This window comes from Erithacus rubecula (genome assembly GCF_903797595.1).
Source record: "Erithacus rubecula genome assembly, chromosome: 12".
Classification (NCBI taxonomy): Eukaryota; Metazoa; Chordata; class Aves; order Passeriformes; family Muscicapidae; genus Erithacus; species Erithacus rubecula.
The window spans coordinates 12160869-12179162 of record NC_136664.1 but is presented as its reverse complement, the minus strand read 5'-3'; the positions used below and the strand labels follow the sequence as shown (position 1 = coordinate 12179162).

The 18294-nt window shown below is 39.4% G+C and overlaps 1 protein-coding gene across 1 annotated transcript; it reads right to left on the bottom strand.

Moving 5' to 3' along the window:
* Positions 1-1734: 1734 nt before the first annotated feature.
* On the bottom strand, positions 1735-15042 carry BRD7 (bromodomain containing 7). Its single transcript, XM_079315805.1, has 17 exons — positions 14908-15042; positions 14387-14595; positions 13857-13986; positions 13401-13458; positions 12141-12285; positions 10939-11049; positions 10427-10611; positions 9537-9660; positions 8880-8955; positions 8243-8350; positions 7609-7741; positions 6743-6854; positions 5643-5699; positions 4700-4811; positions 4410-4553; positions 3196-3339; positions 1735-2254 (listed from the first exon to the last, which is right to left on the bottom strand). Exons 1-17 carry the CDS (start codon positions 14954-14956, stop codon positions 2190-2192), a joined length of 1962 nt encoding a protein of 653 aa, XP_079171931.1. The 5' UTR covers positions 14957-15042; the 3' UTR covers positions 1735-2189.
* Positions 15043-18294: the final 3252 nt, after the last annotated feature.

Below are 18294 nucleotides of genomic sequence, written 5' to 3'. Positions count from 1 at the left end.
TGTTGTTGAAAAAAACCTTCAAACAGCTTTTGATACTCTTGTATGTTATGTATTTGTAGTTACAGGTGCTCAGCAAGCATTTGTTTTGAGATATTTATTGTTTTACAGGACCATGTATGTGTCAAAGGCTCCTTTCAGCAGTCTTTGATGTCATGTTAGGTAAAGTGTCCATTTGTCTCATGAATCTATTTTGAAATGTGCTTTATGCCTATAAATAGAGCTGGCTCTGAAGTGCTCCCATTCACAGAACTAGCAGACTGTAGATGTAAGTTATCTATGAAACAACATTTGCTGCCTGTAACAGCATTTTGAAATGCTTTTGTTTACATGATGTTGCCTGTCAGGCTGGTAACTTGTTTGGGTGTAACTTCAACTCAAACCTCATTTGCAGAAGTGGCAGGAAGAGCTGCAGCTTCCAAAGGGGAAGGAGTTGGGTTTGGTTGCAGGTTTAAAAAGAATGTTCACTTGGTGTGCTGTGCACAGTCTTCTTGGGGAAGTTAGAAACTTTGTGTAATGAAAAAGAGGATGACTAACTTCTCACCAGAACTGGAACTGTATAATATGAGAGCTGTATTCAACCGCAGAAAATGTTCAATTTAACAAGCAACTGTATTGAAATAATTGTTTTCAGCAGTCCTTCTGAGAGTGAACTGTGAAATTTAACATTGAGAAAACAATCTTGGTGGAAAAATCTTCCTTGCAGCATTTTTTTTTTTTTTCTTAAATGGAAAAAATGGCACTGTATCTGATTTGAAGAACTAATAACATCTGGAACTAGGAATCTGTTTCAAAGAACAAACTTTTGTTTTTACTATGAAATAAAAAACTTCTTGAAACACGTCTGGTTTTGCAATTATTTTGATGGAGATACCCATGAGAAGGAGGTGTATTTTTCATAGTGCTGCAGACTTAAGGGGACTGTTTTTACTAATAAACTAAACTTGGTATTTATCTTTTTAAAAAATGTTGTCAGTAGAAAATGCTTAGAGTGACAGGCAAGTGTTCAACAGCTGATGAGAAATATCAATACTTCTGTCCCTAGCAGCCACCTTCTGCACCATCTAAAAGGTGAGTGATGGGCAATGAGACACTATGGCAGGAGCCAGTAAGGATTTGGCTGGCACATTTGCCCTGAATCTTCTCTGATTCTTGAAAATGATTTATGTAGTAATGGAAAAAAATCATTCCCTGGAGTAATAATTCAGCTGCTATTACCTAGAACTGAAAAAATTCCAGTGGTGACTATTAATTCTTCTGGGATGACTGAATCTAGTGTAGAAAACCCAGGCTGACAGTTAAAAATTTTGCCATGTATTTTAGTAATTCTGAAAGATTAAAAACAAATCTTTCTGCAGCATTGCTAGAGAGGAAGGAAGGGAGGAAGGAAGCAAGAATGATGGTGGCTGTAAGACTGAGGGAAGAGGATGGAATTCACAATGCTGTTTGGTCTGTAAGTTACCTTAGTTCAGTTCCCTGTCACTGCACACAGCAGGGATGGCTGGAACCCTACAGCTCATTCCTCTTGACTCCAGGGTTTTACTGGAATCATGGACTGAAGGGCTACTTTTACTTGCTGACAGTAGGTGGGTTTGTTAGTCTCACTTCTGGTCTTGGGTCTGAGCTTGCCCTCCAGTTTTAGGATACTGTAAGTACACAGCAAGGTTTCTCTAAGAGGAGATTAATCCACATTCCAAGTCTCACAAAGCTGAGCTTTTTTAAATTCATCACACTGCATCAGTTTTATACAAAAAGTTTATTTCTCTTCCTCATGTCCATGGGAGTTGCACAGTAATTTTAAAAAGGGGAAATAGCATGTTCAGACACTAATGACATTTGCACTAACCAGACTCAGAGACAAGTCTATACATTGCTTCTAGAAACTTTTGGTTGAGTCCCTGCACCATATAGAGGCACGTTTTCATTACAGCTTGACTTTTCCAGACACTTGGTAATTTAGGAAAACTTAAATGTGGCAGAGGAGCTTAAAAATAGTAGAGAATGCAAAAAGAATAATTTAGTGCATTTACATAGCAGAATTAACTAATACAAACCCTCCAAAAGCCATCAGTTCCAAAATTTAATAAACAAAAGTAGTTTAACACACAAACACGCATGGTGAATGCACCTGAAGGACGTTTACCTGGTTCTTAAACAGAATCAAACAAACAGCTGTAAGCTGAACAGAATCTTCAGCCTGTAACTGCACCACACTCATTTTCAGGGACAGTGATGGTCTTTTTAGGCTCTTCAAACTCTGAAAGTTTATAACAGATAGCAGGTCACTGACCACAGAATGCTCAAGTAAAGACATGCATATACAGCAGAGCATGCCTCAGGTAATTTCATAGTTATGCAGGTAGCCCTTTGTTAGCTAGTCCCAGTCCCAGAAAATCCTCTGTTTCAGCTGGTTATGCTACAAAGCCTCTGTGTAACGTTATGGAAAAGAAAAGGCTCAATAATTTTGAAACTGAAATTTCTTGAGCAATTTCCTTAAAAATAGGAATGAGTTCCTTGAAATAATCATGCTCTTTCAGTTAAAGTATTATTGAATGAAAACTTTCAATATCACAGATTGAGTAAATTTGTTGTGTAAATTACGTTTTGTGACAGGAAATTCTTCCTGCCTTATACCCCAACTCTGGGCACTCTCATGCTGCATGTTATAAATGAAGGAGGACAGGGTCTGGCATTGAGACTCTATTGACCCTCTAAACCAGCAAAAAACAGCCACTACTTCTGGCTGGACAATGTGTGTTGAACTCGCTCTGTCAGCTTCCAAAGCACAACAGCTGGCCAAACTAAGCAAAAGGAGTGCACAGCCAAAAGCCTGGAGAAGAGGAATCACAACGTTCTCATTTTAGCAAGTGAGGAATTTCAACTCCTCTCTTGCAACTTCACACAAAATGGAAAAACTAAAATTGAAAGAATTAACTGAGCTTTAAAATCTGGCAGTGCTCTAAGATGGATTGTAAAGAAAGCATGTAGCTGAACCAAAGTTCCATACACACAAAAGATTTGCTTTGGACTGACACCAAAGGCAGCAACTTTCCATTTGAAACAGAATTTAAAAAGCAGGGAAGAACTCAAAATTGGAACCACACTACTGCAAGTTCTGCCATAAGCCAATCTAAGGAGTTGCAGATGTGGTTTTGTTCCAGCTGAACAGATGCTACAAGATGTTTTTTGTATACTCACCCTCTGTCAAATCTACCCAGCTGTCTTCTGTCTCAGGGAGATGAACTGAGATTCCCATTGCTTTCCGGATTCCATAGGTACTGACAATGTCACCTGGAGTCACTTGCTGGGCCAGTTCTTTCAGGTTATTGGTTACTCTCTCCGCTGGGAAAGATAAGATGTGTTTATGTGCTATGTATAGACACCAACTTGCTGGATCACCCTGCAAACAGTTTAATTATTTAGTACAAAGGGAACTGTGTTAAATAATGTTTCTAGACCAGAAGAGCTGTGTTGTGCTGTGTGCAGCCAAGCAAAGCATCCTGGACAACCAAGAGACGGCTAAGAAGAACAGGAGGAATGAAACAGCTGCTGCCCAAGCCTTGCTGCCATCAGGAAACACCAGAAGTTAAAAAGTAAGTTGATGAAACTTGGGCCACACTCACAACAGCTGGGAGAGAGCTGGTGGCACCCACACAGCACTGGTGTTAGTAATAGCTGGATTTTGGGATTCAGCACAAAGCTTTGGATATAGATACTGCTCTTGCTGCTACAAATGCAGTTTTCCCTCAAGAAGGAAGCTGTAAGTAGCAAAACTTAAAAAAGACAGTATTTGGTCTAATTTAGACTTGGTGTGGTATGAACTTGGTCATATTTCTTCAATAATGGAGAATTTATCTAATCACATCAGTGTGGTTTAGTTTAGACCATGAATAGCATTGCAAAAGCCAGTTTTGCTTGCCAAACAGGCACTCTGCTCACAGTCCTATCTCAGAGGGCTGCCATTAACACAGGCTGTGTAGCTGATCTGTGAGACAAGCAGGTTTGCTCAAATAACTAAAGAATGTATGACTGGTATTAATTACTCTAACTCAACAGACTGATAACCAGATCCATTCTGCACCAAAGCTGCCCTTGCAATAAGAACTTGGTAATACTTGTGCTATCCCCACTGAAAGACACTGCAAAACTCAGGGAGTTACTGGCTATTGTCTGCCCCTTGGCATACAGAAGCTTCTATGAGTTCTAGGGACATTAAGGAATAAAGATGAAATACATGTAATTACTGTTCAAGATTTTAATCTGGCTTTACATCCAAAAGAGTTTAAATTCATTCTCTAGGCCTAACAGGGCACATAATCTGCCCTACAGCCCTTGAGATTTTTTTTACTTAGAGTTGATACCAGCTGGGACTTCATCAGTTCTGCAAGAATAATCAGAAAAAGTGTATTTACCTAAGTGCATTTCTCTGTAAGATGGACCCAGAAGACAAATCATATTAGGGGGTGGTTTTGTACTCAGTCGTTCATTTTGAGCATCCTGGAGTTCTCTGAGCAGCTTTGTTGTTTCATCAAGTTTCCTCTGGAAGATTTCAGCCTCTGGTTAAAGAGAAAAACAAAGTCCTGACTATTAAGATCTAAGTAAAGTTTATTTACTTATTTTATGATATGAAATATAGTAAGGAACTCAGAAACTAAAGGAGTTAAGGACATATATCAGAACTATGACTACCAAGAAGACTCACCCTCAGAATCAAACTCTTCCATAGGCATGCCAAAGTTTGTAACTGCTTTTAGAGCTGTGAGTCTGTCACTATTAGCAGTGTCCAACCTGGCAGCAATATCAATTTCCATAATCTGGAAAAAAATTAAGCAAGTAATAATTTAGATAATACTTAGCTCAGCCTTGAAACAACAAAATTGTCTGGGGAAGATCAGAACACAAATGTAAGGTTAGTCTGCTCTACAAAAATAAGTGTACATACAGAGGGAAAGCTGAGAAGACACTGTAAAACCTGCTGTTCTACAGTTAATGTTTACTATTCTATTTCATACACAAATAGAAAATGGCATCTGCCAAAACCACTGGGGATATGCAGAAATGATGCAGTAACTTGATATCAGCATCCCAATTTAAAAAGAGTTTAAAAATTCCTTCAGCTCACATAAAGGAGATTTTATCAATGATCTGAGGCAAAAATTCAAAAGGAGTCTGGGCCAGGGCTGCAGACGAGGAGATGCTTCAGGAGAGCAGCCCTGGCCCAAGAACTGCTTTCTCTAATTGAGCAAAGTTTAAATGGAATGAATTGAGGTCTGTAATGTATTGCCTACAGGGGCTCAAAGTGAGAACTTCTCAGACTGCTATATATCATGTGGCATCTTAGATTTACATTACAAATTCATGTTAAACAAAACCAGATTAAGACAGAAACAAAGCTATAGCTCTGAACAATCACAAACAAAAATATATAATCATTTTCTTCCAGTTCTCTTAACATTCAGTTAAAAGTTAATGTTTCAGAGAACTTTATTCTCCTCATGCCTACAAAGGGACACACCATTTTCACAAGATTGACAGATTGTCAAAGACTCAGTGTTGTTGTACAGGGCTGAAAGTTTTAGACCATTTTATATCTGTGAGCTTGGACAGGTTGGTTGGAGAAGTTAATTAATACAGAAAAATTTTACCTTTACATCTTTCATTGCATCACTTCTTTCCTGTGGGCCTTCAGTCTCCTCCACTGGCTGAACAAAGAAATGATTTTTAAAGAAGGTGTTAAAAATATTCTTTTAAATTCAAAGTAAAATCTTACAAGATGCAGTATTTCTAAAGGGAGCTACCTTTGCAATGTCATAATGTGCTTTCACTGTAAAGCAAGTTATAATGCTTATAAATTTTTTAGGGTCTTTCTTGGGGTATTAATATTTACTGAAATACATTTTTTCAGCTCAGGTTTTATTGCTCTTTGCAAAATTCACAGCGAAGTCACATCAGAGACTATTTACTGGGGTATAGAAAGAAGAGGAAGGGTGGTTATTAGGGGCTAAAATGTTTTCTGTTCTGTATGCAACTATATTTTTCTTAATATTGCCAAGAGAAAGTGGCCAAACCCTGACAGTGCCACTACTGAGTGCAAGAAAAGAGCTAAACCTGTAATGCTAAGGAAAACTGTGAACTGAGGCAAAAAGGTCCATGAACTATTTCTGATATTAATTTACGTAATATTTGACCCATTAGTAAAAGGCTACAATCTGTTTATTTCAATAGCATTGATTTGAAACTCAAAGCAAGACTTTTAGTAAACAGGAACTGTTCTGAGGAGATTTTCAAATAATTCTTAGATTGTCAATTAAGTTAAGGTTATCAAATGAGCCCCTTTGATTCCTTTTATGTTTGGCATGGACAGGACTGGAATCTCCTAAGAATTTGAAGAGTCACTGTTCAGTATTTTTACATAGCACATGTTTGAGTTTATAAAAGCACGCTTACCAAATGAAGGGAAAAACTACATACTAATTCACCTGAACTAAACAGTGGCAGCTAGGAATGTGATACAGTTTTAATGGAAAAAAAAGCCTGTCAATGATCACCTCATTTTTAAACAACTGCTTATTAGTCTTGAAACAGGTGGTAATGTAATGGGTATAGGATAATGGACAAAGAATGGGTAATTATATCTCTATGTTATGTTCATACTCCCCATCAATAAGATCAGTATCATCTTTCTGTGACTTTAGAGCTTGTGTGCTAAAACCAAAGACCAGATAGTACACAAATCCACTCTTACCACTTCTAGTTCTCTGAGAGCCCTAGAATGTCCTCCTTTAGTTAGAACATCAAGCAAACTATCAGCCATTAAGAGAGGATAATCCTGGGATTTCATAAAAAAATCTTGAATACTGAAAGAATAAAGATGGTAGTTAAAGGTAACTACATTCATATCAAACATTTAATGTAAAAAAATTACGTAAGGTCAAGCCAATATGTACAGCACAAAGTAAAAACACACAAAGTAGCACAGGGTCTGATCAAAATGGATTGCTTTAGTTTGATCATGCCTGCCTTCTGTAGCTGAGGAATCCATCCTGAATGGGACACTTGGAAAAATGTAGTGTCACAGGCAGCTGCATCAACACAAAAATAAGCTTGCATAGGCCCTTCACGTTTATACTAAAGTATTCTTCCCTTTCCTAAAAATTTATATCACTGTGCCTGCTTCTTGTGAAATTCTCTTTAAAAAAAGAGTTTTGAAATTTTTCTAATCAAGAATAATAAATCAATAGAACTAATTTTACAAAGCTGCATCTCATTCAAGGCAGTAATTAATGTGAAAAAAACCCAGTTTGTACAAACATTTGTACAACTCAATATTTTTTCTGGCTTTGAACATGAATCTTTCAGTTATAAATGCATCCAGGTTTAGACAGTGTACTCCTAGGAATCAGCAGCATCAAAATTCTTCCATCTTGGCTAATTTTACTTTAGAGGCAGATTCTTGTACTGAAGTATTTGTTTTTATACAAACAAACCCCTGTGAGCCCTAAAGACAGCGAGGCCGTCACTCCACAGCAAAGCCAGCCCATCCTGCACAGAGCTGTACATAACTGCTCCTGTCCATGGGAGCTGTACTGTGCATCCTGCTTGCTGCATTACCTGGAAGATCCTTGATTAGAGTCCTCCCCATATGTTGAGTAGATTAAGTCAGAATCTTCTTTGCTTATGTTGGCAAACGTTGAATCGTATGTTGGTGCATAGGAACTGAAGGGCCCGTAATTCAAGTATGTCACTAATGAATAACAATAGTATTAATTATTACCCTGCTTTGCATGCATCAGAAATGAGAAGAGGATAAAAACAATCCTCAAGAAGAAACTTTAAAGGAATGTATTTCTTAAGGTAAAAACAAGCCTTCACAGAACACCACCTGTTCACAATGTAACAACTTTTAATAAGATCTAAACAAAAGGCATTTGAATTTGCAAATATGTCATTAGCATTGTGCTTTAGCACAACATGAATGATCTGATGCTGGAAAAAGGTTCTTAGGCTCCTCCCCCTCTCTTTTAAAGCTACCAAATACCTCTCTCTAATTGTAAAATAGATAAAAAGACTCATAGAATGGTTTGGGTTGGAAGGGACCTTAAAGATCATCCAGTTCCAACTCCCCTGTTGTGGGCAGGGACACCTCATAATGTGCTTTATCTTTAGAAATCCTTCCTTCCAAAGTTGTGCACTTTGTTTATATAAGAAGAAAGATTTGTTTGTTTTTATTTTAATGAGTACTTACCTGGAGTAACCTTGTTTCTTTTATCTTCTTTGAAGCCCTGTAATGTATTAACTCCTGATTGAAGCCTTCCTGCTGTCATTCCCAGCTTTACAGGGCAGTAGCCTGGTTCTGCAATAGGAGGTTTCAAAACACAGAAACAGAGAAGGCATAAGAAGATGACTAAACTCATTTAATACCCATGGCTAAAAACTCAAAATAAACAGGACATGGTTCTCAAAGTGTGCTTTCCTATCCAAAAGCTTCATACTAATGATCTGGGACCCAGACAGTTCCTTATTCTAAAACATCTGTGACCTTCTGGGTCAGCAGACAGTGCGCTCTGTACATGGACCAGAATAGGATCCTGGGAAATTCTCCAGCAGCCAAAGTTTTTTCTTCTTCAGCAGCAAAAGCATTTTTTTGCAGCTTCCAAAAACCAGAGAAGCAACAGCACTGAGGGCTCCCACCAGCTGTTCTAACAACAGCCACAGCTGAGGCCCATCTACGTGATCCCTCAGCTGCAGCTTTTCCAATCCAGATCTTTATCAGACTGGAAAGAGGCATTCAGTTCTTGGCCAGGATTTGCTCATCTGCCTCTGCAAAGATGCAGAGGGCCAGGTATGTGAAGTGGCTTGTTACCTGAACCATGCCAACTTACCTCCTGCAGCAAGGTCAACAGGATTAAGAAGGCCCAGAGTTGTTGTACCATCTGGTTTTCTTCTTTCAAATTCACACTGAAATAAGATTAGACTATTTTAATTTACACAGTACTTGAAATTCCTGGTCCTTAAACTAATGAAAACATTTAATGAAACTGTTCTATCTGCAGGAATAAGAAGAAATCAGTCACTCAGAAGTGAGTACTGCTCTAAATTTTTACTTTCACTAGGTAACTTTATTACTGATATAGGCACAAATAATTAAGATATTATGATAAATAGTAATGTTTCTACAGAGGTCAAAAGACAAAAAAATGTAGAAAATGAAACAGCCATAGTATTACCAAACTGAGTTCCTTCTCCTGCAACATTAATAACCTTTGATCAGGTATGTGTCTGTTTCAAAACTATGAGATTTTTTCAGGTCATATTTATTTTCTTGAGCCTTCTATTCATCCTTTATCCTATTACTTATTTGAAAATTTTACCTCAACTTACTCTGCTGATGAAATTCAGCATGCATTCAAATAGTACTTTTTTTTTTTTAAGCTTATGATGTTACATAAATGATCAATAAAAGTAAAAGCAGATGTGAGGTTTCAAGGAAACCTGGCTTATGGACAGTGAAAGGAGTTAGCAAATCCCCCAGTGCTTACCTGGCTGTTTGCAAGGCGCCTGGTTAACTTGCCTCCTGACTCCCTGACGATCCGATCAATCTGCTCTTGTTCCCTTTCCAAGCTATTGCTCCGTAATTTGTCTTCAAGCAGATCTTTATCCTTCCTGTGAATACAGCCACACAACTTAGGGACTAGCTGGAACACCAATGGGCTAAATAACACAACAGGGTACTGTGACAACATTGTTTTAGCCAACTCTGCACCTGGTTTTGTAGGCAAAACAACTAAAAACAAAAAAGTGCTATTGAATATGACTGTATTTAATACAGCTGGGGAAGGCATGTGACAAAAGTTTACATTAGTAAAAATGATGTAAACTTATGTTAGATCTCTGTAAAGGTCTCCCACAAAACTAAGGTACTCTTGGTATATTAGATACTCCTAATTTTAGTATCCAATATTTATTTACCATCTTCATATCTAGTATTTCTAAATATGAAAAGCTATATCAGAAAATACACTTTCTGTAGGTAGGCAGCTGCATGTTTCAAATACAACTACTATGTAAACAAACAAAAAGTAATTGAAATTGGCTATGTGGCTTTTTGTACCAAAATGTTTAAAAACATGTTTGCAAGCTTGCCCCATAACTATACAATTTCCATGAAATGGACAATAAAATAAAACATAATTGAAGGAATGGAGTTGATGAGCAGTACAAGGTTACCTACACACAAAAATTATTGTATCATAAATTATTCTAAACTTATTTGGTTTTAGTAGATGATGATGTAAGTGTTGATCCCTTGAGATGAAAATGTCTAAGCAGTACCAGAAGGAGAGAAATCCACATCCACTGAACCACTAAGTCATCTTGTTTCTGTAGCATTTAAAAGGTGTATCCCATAATGACTCAGATAATACTTCACTTTTTGTGCTCTTTGCTGGGTGTTTTGAATGCTTTGGTGTCACCATCCATAGGTTCTCCTCTGTCTTTCCCAGAACCACCTTCCTCTTCCCCAGTTTGCTGCAGTTCTGCCTTGTCCTTCTGCTTCCTTGTCTTCTGCAGGTCAGCCATGAATTCTATACTTTGTTTCAGGCTCTGAATTCTCTCCTAAATAACATCAAAATCCTTTTACTTGCTGCTTCAAGGAATTTTTTTGTAACCTACCCATAGAGAATCAAATTTAGTTTTTTCTTTCTTACACTAGCAAATATAAACAGAAAAGGTGAAATACTAATTCTACAACTATTTCTACAATTCTGCAACTATTTCTACAATGACTGATCTGACAGCAGTACTAAACAATTCCAATATACAAACATTTGACAAATACCGAGCAAGGTTTTATTAATTTTCAAGAGATCCCTGTAAAAGGGGATAAACAGGGATCAAAAAAAGCAGTATATTTTTTAATATTTTGGTTGGTGATTTTATTACCTGGCTAAGTATCTTCATCCCTGAGTGCAGCAGTTTTTTTGCAGCTTTGTAGTAAATGGTGTCTGGTTTGTTGTAAATCATTGCATTATTACACATCAGTTTGAAGTTATCCTGTTCAAACATTAATAATTTTGGAATGAAAGTTAATTTTACAGCATACTATACTGATATTCTTGTTGCAAATGTGGTGTCTTGAGCTTTAGAGAAAAAAACTTAGAAGCATACTTTTAATGAATGAATTTAAGAAATCTATTAAAAATGTAAACAGGGATAAATATGTAACTTTGTTTTCATACTTGGATCTACCAACCCAACAAATATCCTTGAAGTACTCTAAAGTGTTCAGTATTGTTTGTAGTTTTTAAAGTTTTAAGGGAAGACCTCTTAGCTACAACTACCCACCTCCTGGCCAATCAGTAGTCACTAAAACAAAGTGAAGCAACACTGCAAAGCTGCAGTTCAAAGTTAAATTATTACAAAGACTATCCCAAAGTTTTAGTTACAATGAAGAAATGTATGCTTGTTTGAAATTCAAGTGAGCTAGAAACCACATTCCATACCTGCTGCAGACTCTAAAGGTGAATATGTTTTATCACATTCTCATCTATTTACAAAGTTAAAATTTAAAACTAACCAGAAACAGCTGTTACATTCTTAAGTTTTGGAGATATAAAGAAGAATGTGCAAGAAAATACAACCAGTACTGTTAATTAGCATCTGCCTAATTGTTAATTACACCTCTCAGGTCCTCATCTAGCCCAGTAAAAAACTAGAGTATTTCTGATGAAGAAAACTAAACAAAGCTGGGCTCCACATGTTTTAAAGTTTTAGAAGGCTTTCAAAACAGGCCCTTGAAGCCACTTGAAGTACACTACAGCACCAGGACAGCCAACAGGACCAAGCTCATGGTGCCTTCACTCCATGACCAGACTGGCCTGGAAAAAGTAATAAATCTAAAATAACAGCTGAAGGACAAACTGACAGATTCCAGGCAATCCTGCATAAAACCTGAAAACTTCTGCATCTTTCTGAGATGCACATTTTACTGTCAGAACTTACTTGCTCACAAAAATTCAAGAAACATTTCTTCAGGCAGAAGTACTGGCTCTTTTTGGCATTTTTCTATTCCTATAAAATACTAGCCTTCAAGTCAACTGAGCTTAATACATCTTTGTAGTCAAAAACAAAATTCAAAGCATTACCTTTAATTCTTCTATGGACTGGTATCCATTGTTCTTGATCTTCTCTTTCATGGTACTAAAATCCATTGGGTTTTTAATGATCATGGAATAGCCAGGGGCAATAAAGTCAGTCACAGGAAATGAAAAGAAAGAACTTGGATCCTTTCTGTTAAGAAATGAAAGACAGTTTTTTATGTTTCAACTTATAACAAAGAACATACTGAGTTTGGAATTAAACAGAAAGGAAATAACTAAGCTGAAAAGAAATCAGAACTATAAAGAGAGAAATGGCTTGTGTCAGCATAATCTTTCCCTTTCAAGGTTGAAAAGATCTCATATGCAAACCCATATGCCAAAAAAGTACTACAAATGTATTTCAGAAGTTATTTCTATATTTTGATAACTACCTGTCTTCCAAAGAAGATGAAAAATACTCAGACCTTTTTTAAGGTTTTAGATTTTAATACAGACATTTTATACCATTTATATACTTAAAAAAGAAAAGAAATATATGTCATAAAAATATTCTTGTCATTCATCGCTTACTCAGAAATTATCAGAAGGGAAGAAATGGGGCTCAAAATCAAAAATGTTGCTTTTTAAATGCACAAGAAGGGAGCCAAAACTAACACAGGCATTTTCTGATAGCTTCAGTTTCTTGAAACTGACACCACACCTAGGTCTTGAAAATTTACCATAAGAAAAAAAAAACTAGCAAAGTTTCAAGCTCAGCCTGGTGAGACAGCTAAAGGGAAAGATCTTTCAACCACTATTGCACAATATGCAGATACTCTTAAAATCAAGAAAGATTATCTAAAAAAAGATAAAAATGAGACTACTTGAAAGAACTGCAGACTTGACTGTTTTAACCAAAAGACATTTGGATAGTAAAACAGTAAGAGAAGTGCATACTTCCTTTTTATAGAAAATAATGCTAGAATAGGAGAACTCAAGGTAGAATAAACTTGGGCAAGTTAATTATAATATCTTGTGCCTTCCTTCCAAAATGTTCCCCAAAAGAAAGCATCACCTTACTGGAAAATTTTCCTGGTTTTGTAAACTTTTTACAAGTGCTATGAACTTGAAACTAGAGGTGTTCTCAAGAAGCCTAAGCTGAAGAGTTCTAAGTATATTTTCTTAAACTAGCACTTAAACTCCTAGAATAGCACTCTTAGCAATATATTTAGCAATAATATTTTCACTCAGCCTTGTGTGTACCCCTTCCCTTACTGGATGTTATTTTCACTTCACAGTTCTGCAAGCTTGTAGCACAGACATTACCTCTGCAGCTGTCTCATGAGTTGATTCAGAGCTTCCTGAAGTGGTGTCTGCTCCACCTCTAGACCAAAAACAAGGGAAGGGAGAAGAGGTGTGAGGCAGAACTGACTGCACAAGGTATGGAACATCTAAGATACTAGAAAACAACTAAACAAAACAGATGCACCTTGAGAATTCAGTATAAAGAAAATAATACAATGGCACACCCCACAATACCTGCAGAGGATCTACTTTTCTCATTGCCCTTACTTGACATTCTGCTCACTCTGACAGAAGTACTAGATACCACTCTGCAAAAGAATGTACAGCAACCTAATTCCCAACTTTTGCACAAGATGGAGAAAAACACCGAGATGGAACAAAACATCAAGTCACTCACTACAGAAACAAAGAAAAATGAAATGTGAGTCAATTGCAAAAACCATGAATTAGCAAAAGAAATTTCTTTTTTCCCCCTACCCTCCTGCTTTGATAAAGTGCTCGTCAGTGGCTTCTCTGGTGACAATTCCATTCTGATGGGGGTCTGACATTTCATTTCCTGTTCTCCCTCACTGTCTCCATGGTCTCGATCTCGCCTCCTTTTATCCTCCTGGAAAAATTGTTATGGAAATGTAAGAGCACCTGCAAACCCTGTATTAGTACCACACATAACGCTCTCTAGATTTTTCAAACCAAATTCACAACGTTTAAAAAACAAGAACAGCTTGTGTTTAAAAATTCTGTATTCTTTATGTACTGTCTCCATCTGCTGGACATGGAAATAATTCAGCCATACAATGCAATGTATCACTGAATTAGTTTTTTAGAAAATGTGACAGCTACCTGATGTGAATGCTTTAAAAAAGAGACAGTAACGCCTCACACACCAAGTCTGAATGTATTCCAGTTTAAGGATAAAAGTTACAGTTATATCTGCCGACTTTTTGATTTGAAACTTTGAGAAACTCAAAACATTTTTTCTGCTACAATGCAGTAGCATGAACACGTACCTTAACTTTTCTCTTTCTTTTCTCCTTTTCTTCGCCAAGAATTTGCTTTTCTCCTTTCTTTCTCTTTTTTCTTTTTCTGTCCTTGTGTTTTTCATGTTCAGATTTGTCGTCATAGAGGCTGGAATCAAGTCCTGAATTTCCAGTAGAGAGCTCAGCAACTTCATTTCCTCCAACTTTCAGCACCAGCTTCAGTGGCTTTTCTACGTATTCTTAAAGCAGCAGGGAAACAAGCTGTGTGAGTACCAAACAGAACACACTCCCGTCCTCAACAACCCCGCGCGATCGCCGCTCCTCTTCCTCCTTTCCAGCCCCTGCAGCCGCCTCTCGCCCGCGCGGAGCCGAGCCCGCCGCGATCTCCCGACCCCGGCCCCGCTCCCGCCGCCTCAGCGCGGAGCCTTCAGACCGCCCCGGCGCTGGGCCCGGCGGGGCGGGGCGGCCGCCGCTGGGGGCTCGGGGGCCCGCGCCCGCTTCGGGCCGCGCTGCCCGGCGGCCTCTGCCCGCCCACCCCCCTGGGGACCCACCCTCGTAGGGATGTTTGTCCGACTTGTGCTTCTTGTGCTTCTTCCCCATGGCCCCGGCGCGGCCCGCCCGGGAGAGGCCGCGCTGTTGAGGCGGAGCCCGGCCCGGCCCCGCGCGGCCCGCGGCGGCAGCCGGCAGCGCCCCCTGCTGCTTTGGAGGTCTCGCGCAGGCGCAGCGGGCAGCGGCGGGATCGGGAGCCGCCGTCCCGGAGCCACGATCCCCGAACCGCTGTCTCTGAGCCTCCATCCCCGAGCCGCGACCCCTGAGCCTCCAACCCCGATCCCCTAACCGCTGTCCCTGAGCCTCCATCCCCGAGCCGCTGTCCCTGACCCTCCAACCCGCTCCGCGATCCTCTCCGCGCCTCTAAGAGGCGAGCTCGAGGCACTTTCCCTTGTGAGTAGCCCCCTCCTCTCCCCGGGCAGCGGCGCCTCTCCAGAACCCTCAAGGCATCCTACTGTTCAAGGCTCGAAGAGACCTTTAAAGTTATCAAGTTCCCCCTGTCAAGCCAGCGCTACCATTATAACTCCTGAACCACATCACCCCACGCACCTCTTTAACACCTCTAGGGCTGGTGGCTCCACCGCTGACCTGGGCAGCCTGTTCCAACGCTTGACCACTGGAATAGTGATTTATTTTTTTTTCTAGTATCTGATCTGAATCTCACCTGTCCCGCTCCTGCCGCAGCCTCCGCGCCCTCTCCCCTCACGCAGCGCGGTGCTCTTTGCTCCCGGCCTGAAGGGCTGTGGCCTGTCCCTGCCCCTTGTGTCCACTCATCCCGCCCTTGGGAACAAGCAGGATTCACGGGGGCACAGAATCCTTGAGGCTGGAAAAGACCTCTGCGGCCATCGAGTCACTGTGACTGATCGCCAGCGTGTCAGCCCTGGCTCTGGGAGCGCGTCCACGGGGACGGTGTCTCCATCGCCCGAGTACCCGGCCTGAGTCCTGCTGTGCTCGCAGACCTCGGAATGTCCCTGTCACGATGTGTGTGCCAGGGGGAGGTGACAGCAGCAGGAGGGGTGCAGTGGCAGCCTGTCCTGGCAGCAGGGTTTGCTCTGCACCCACCTGGATGCCGCAGGCCTGCGAGGTTTGCCGGTTCTTGGCTGTGATGTGGCCCCGACCCGGCTGCTGCCGCTGCTCCAGCTCAGCACAGACCCTGAGCCTTGCTGTTCCTGGGGTCTGAGAGCCTGTGCCTCAATTTGTACCAGTGACTAGAGCAGAGGATGTGTCAACCCGAGGAATGGTTGGCAGAGGTATGAAGAGTCCGTATCCATCCAAGGGATGTGTCTCTCCTGTGCCCTGGCAAACAGCAGCAATGGTTTCCCTGTCTTGCCTATCCTTGGGACAGGCTCAGCCTTGCTGAGTGCCTAAACTACTGCTAAAAATTAGTTTCAAAAGCAAACACTTTATAATCAGGTTGAAACTCTAAGGAAAGTATATATAATTGTTCATGACAGGTCAAAATTAACTTAGATATTCTGGCCTCCTAGAAATGTTGGAAGTTGCCCATTTGCCTTGCCTGGGAGTGCTCCCAAAGCAAGCAACTGGTTTTCAAAATTAAATGCAACTCTGATTGTATAGTCTTTCAAAGTTAATAGTGTATTTGTTGCTATTGCTTAAGCTGTTTCAACAGAACTGTATAGGTATTTTCTGCCAAGACCTATTCAATAGTGCATCTTGAAATTTCACCTCACTGAAGTTTGGAGTGCAAAAATAAACTGTTTCTATTTCAAAAGAGAAGCTTTAATTTATTCCCACACAATAATCCTGTAAGTATTCCTCAAGTTTGTTGAATCATATGTGATGTTTTATAGCCAAAAAGAAAAAAACAAGTTGTTAATTAGAAATTTATGATATGTATGGCTGTACAGCAATACAAGGTTTATTTTGAGAGCTTGTGAAGATCAAGATAATCTCTTGTCTGTTGTCCATTCTGTCACTGGGAGTGTAATCAGATGTGACAGCTTTGTTTTGCATTTTGCTGGTTACATTACTGTCATTTGGTATCCTACTCAGAGAATTGTGTGGGTGGTGCTCTGGAATAAACCACAGCTTTCCTGCTTGGTCTTACTCCAGTAGTTTGAAATTCAGTTATAATGGATGCAGTTGTTTTTCTAATTCACATCTGGATCCTTTAAAACTCTTATTGCATATGCAGTGAATGTTCTTAAGCATACTTTAGTGAGAGGTAGAGGGCTTTTGCTTGGGCTGTGGCCACATGTAGAAAATACAAGACTAGTAAATATTTAAAGGACATGTTTTATAGAATGAAAAAAATGTTGCTATATCCTCTGTTCCCACAAGAAGATTGGCAGACTTTCTAAGGTTTTTCTTTCAGATGTCATATGGTAAGATAATTTGTTCAATTGTTATTCTGAAATTTCCTGACTAATCTTGTCCTGAATTTAATAAAATCTCAGAGAATTGCACACAGGCAAGTAATGTGAGATCTGGCCAATATTGAGAGCAGCTATGTGTGTCCTTCAATAGCATCCTCTAGGTCAGAGAAGGATAATTCTGAACAGTTAGTCCTCACACACATCTAGAATACACACTGGCTTTGCCATCCTTGTCCCTAGCTCTGCCTTCCCATTAGAAGATCAGTATTTCTTCCCCCTCCAAAACCCTCATACCCCAGCTGGGCATAGTGTCTGAAACACCATTTGTAAGCCAATGAAGAGTTATCATTGTTTGATAATAGAAAGGCAAGGTCTCATTTTGTTGGACGAATGTGCAGAATGAATAATTTAAATTCATTGTTTATTTTCTGAGGGTGATGTTCTTAATTTGTGTCAAGTTTCTAAAGCAGCTAGCATTTAAGAATGAGAGACACTAATGGGTAATCAGCCCATAACAATCACTGTGAGACACTAACAGAGAAAATGTTTTAAAATAGATCATTGAATCATTAATGGTTTGGGTTGGAAAAGGCCTTAAAGACCACCTTGTTCCACCCCCTCTGCCATGGACAGGGACACCTTTCAGAGCTCCATCCAGTGTAGCCTTCAACACTTCCAAGATGTCCAAGTGCTTTCATATATACATTTTCCATCTTGTAAATGACTTTTATTGAAACCTATGGAAAGCATGAGATCATATTAATGTATATTCATTTAGCTAGACATCAAATACCATAATTATTTAAATTAGTCATTTTTAATTTGATTATTTTGTTTTGTTTTCATTTGAGTTTGTTTGTGTTTTTGTTTTTCATTTTTCCCCAAATGAAAAAAGGAGGATGCAGTAAGCAGGGTCATTTGTGGGTTTGTCTTTAGTATAGACATTATAATTTAATGTGTTAACAGAGATATAAAAATCTTAGTGAAACCTAATTGCTTTAATCATTGCTTCAGGAGGAAGAGGTAGATCCTGGTCAGAGCAGAAAGATGCTG

Excerpts from the sequence above, each read along its gene's own strand:
- BRD7 (XM_079315805.1), bottom strand. The coding sequence starts at position 14,956 with ATGGGGAAGAAGCACAAGAAGCACAAGTCGGACAAACATCCCTACGAG. Across the intron at positions 11,050-12,140 it reads AGTCCATAGAAGAATTAAAG|GATAACTTCAAACTGATGTG; the intron begins GTAATGCTTTGA and ends ATGTTTGAACAG. Across the intron at positions 6,855-7,608 it reads TCTAATCAAGGATCTTCCAG|TATTCAAGATTTTTTTATGA; the intron begins GTAATGCAGCAA and ends TTATTCTTTCAG.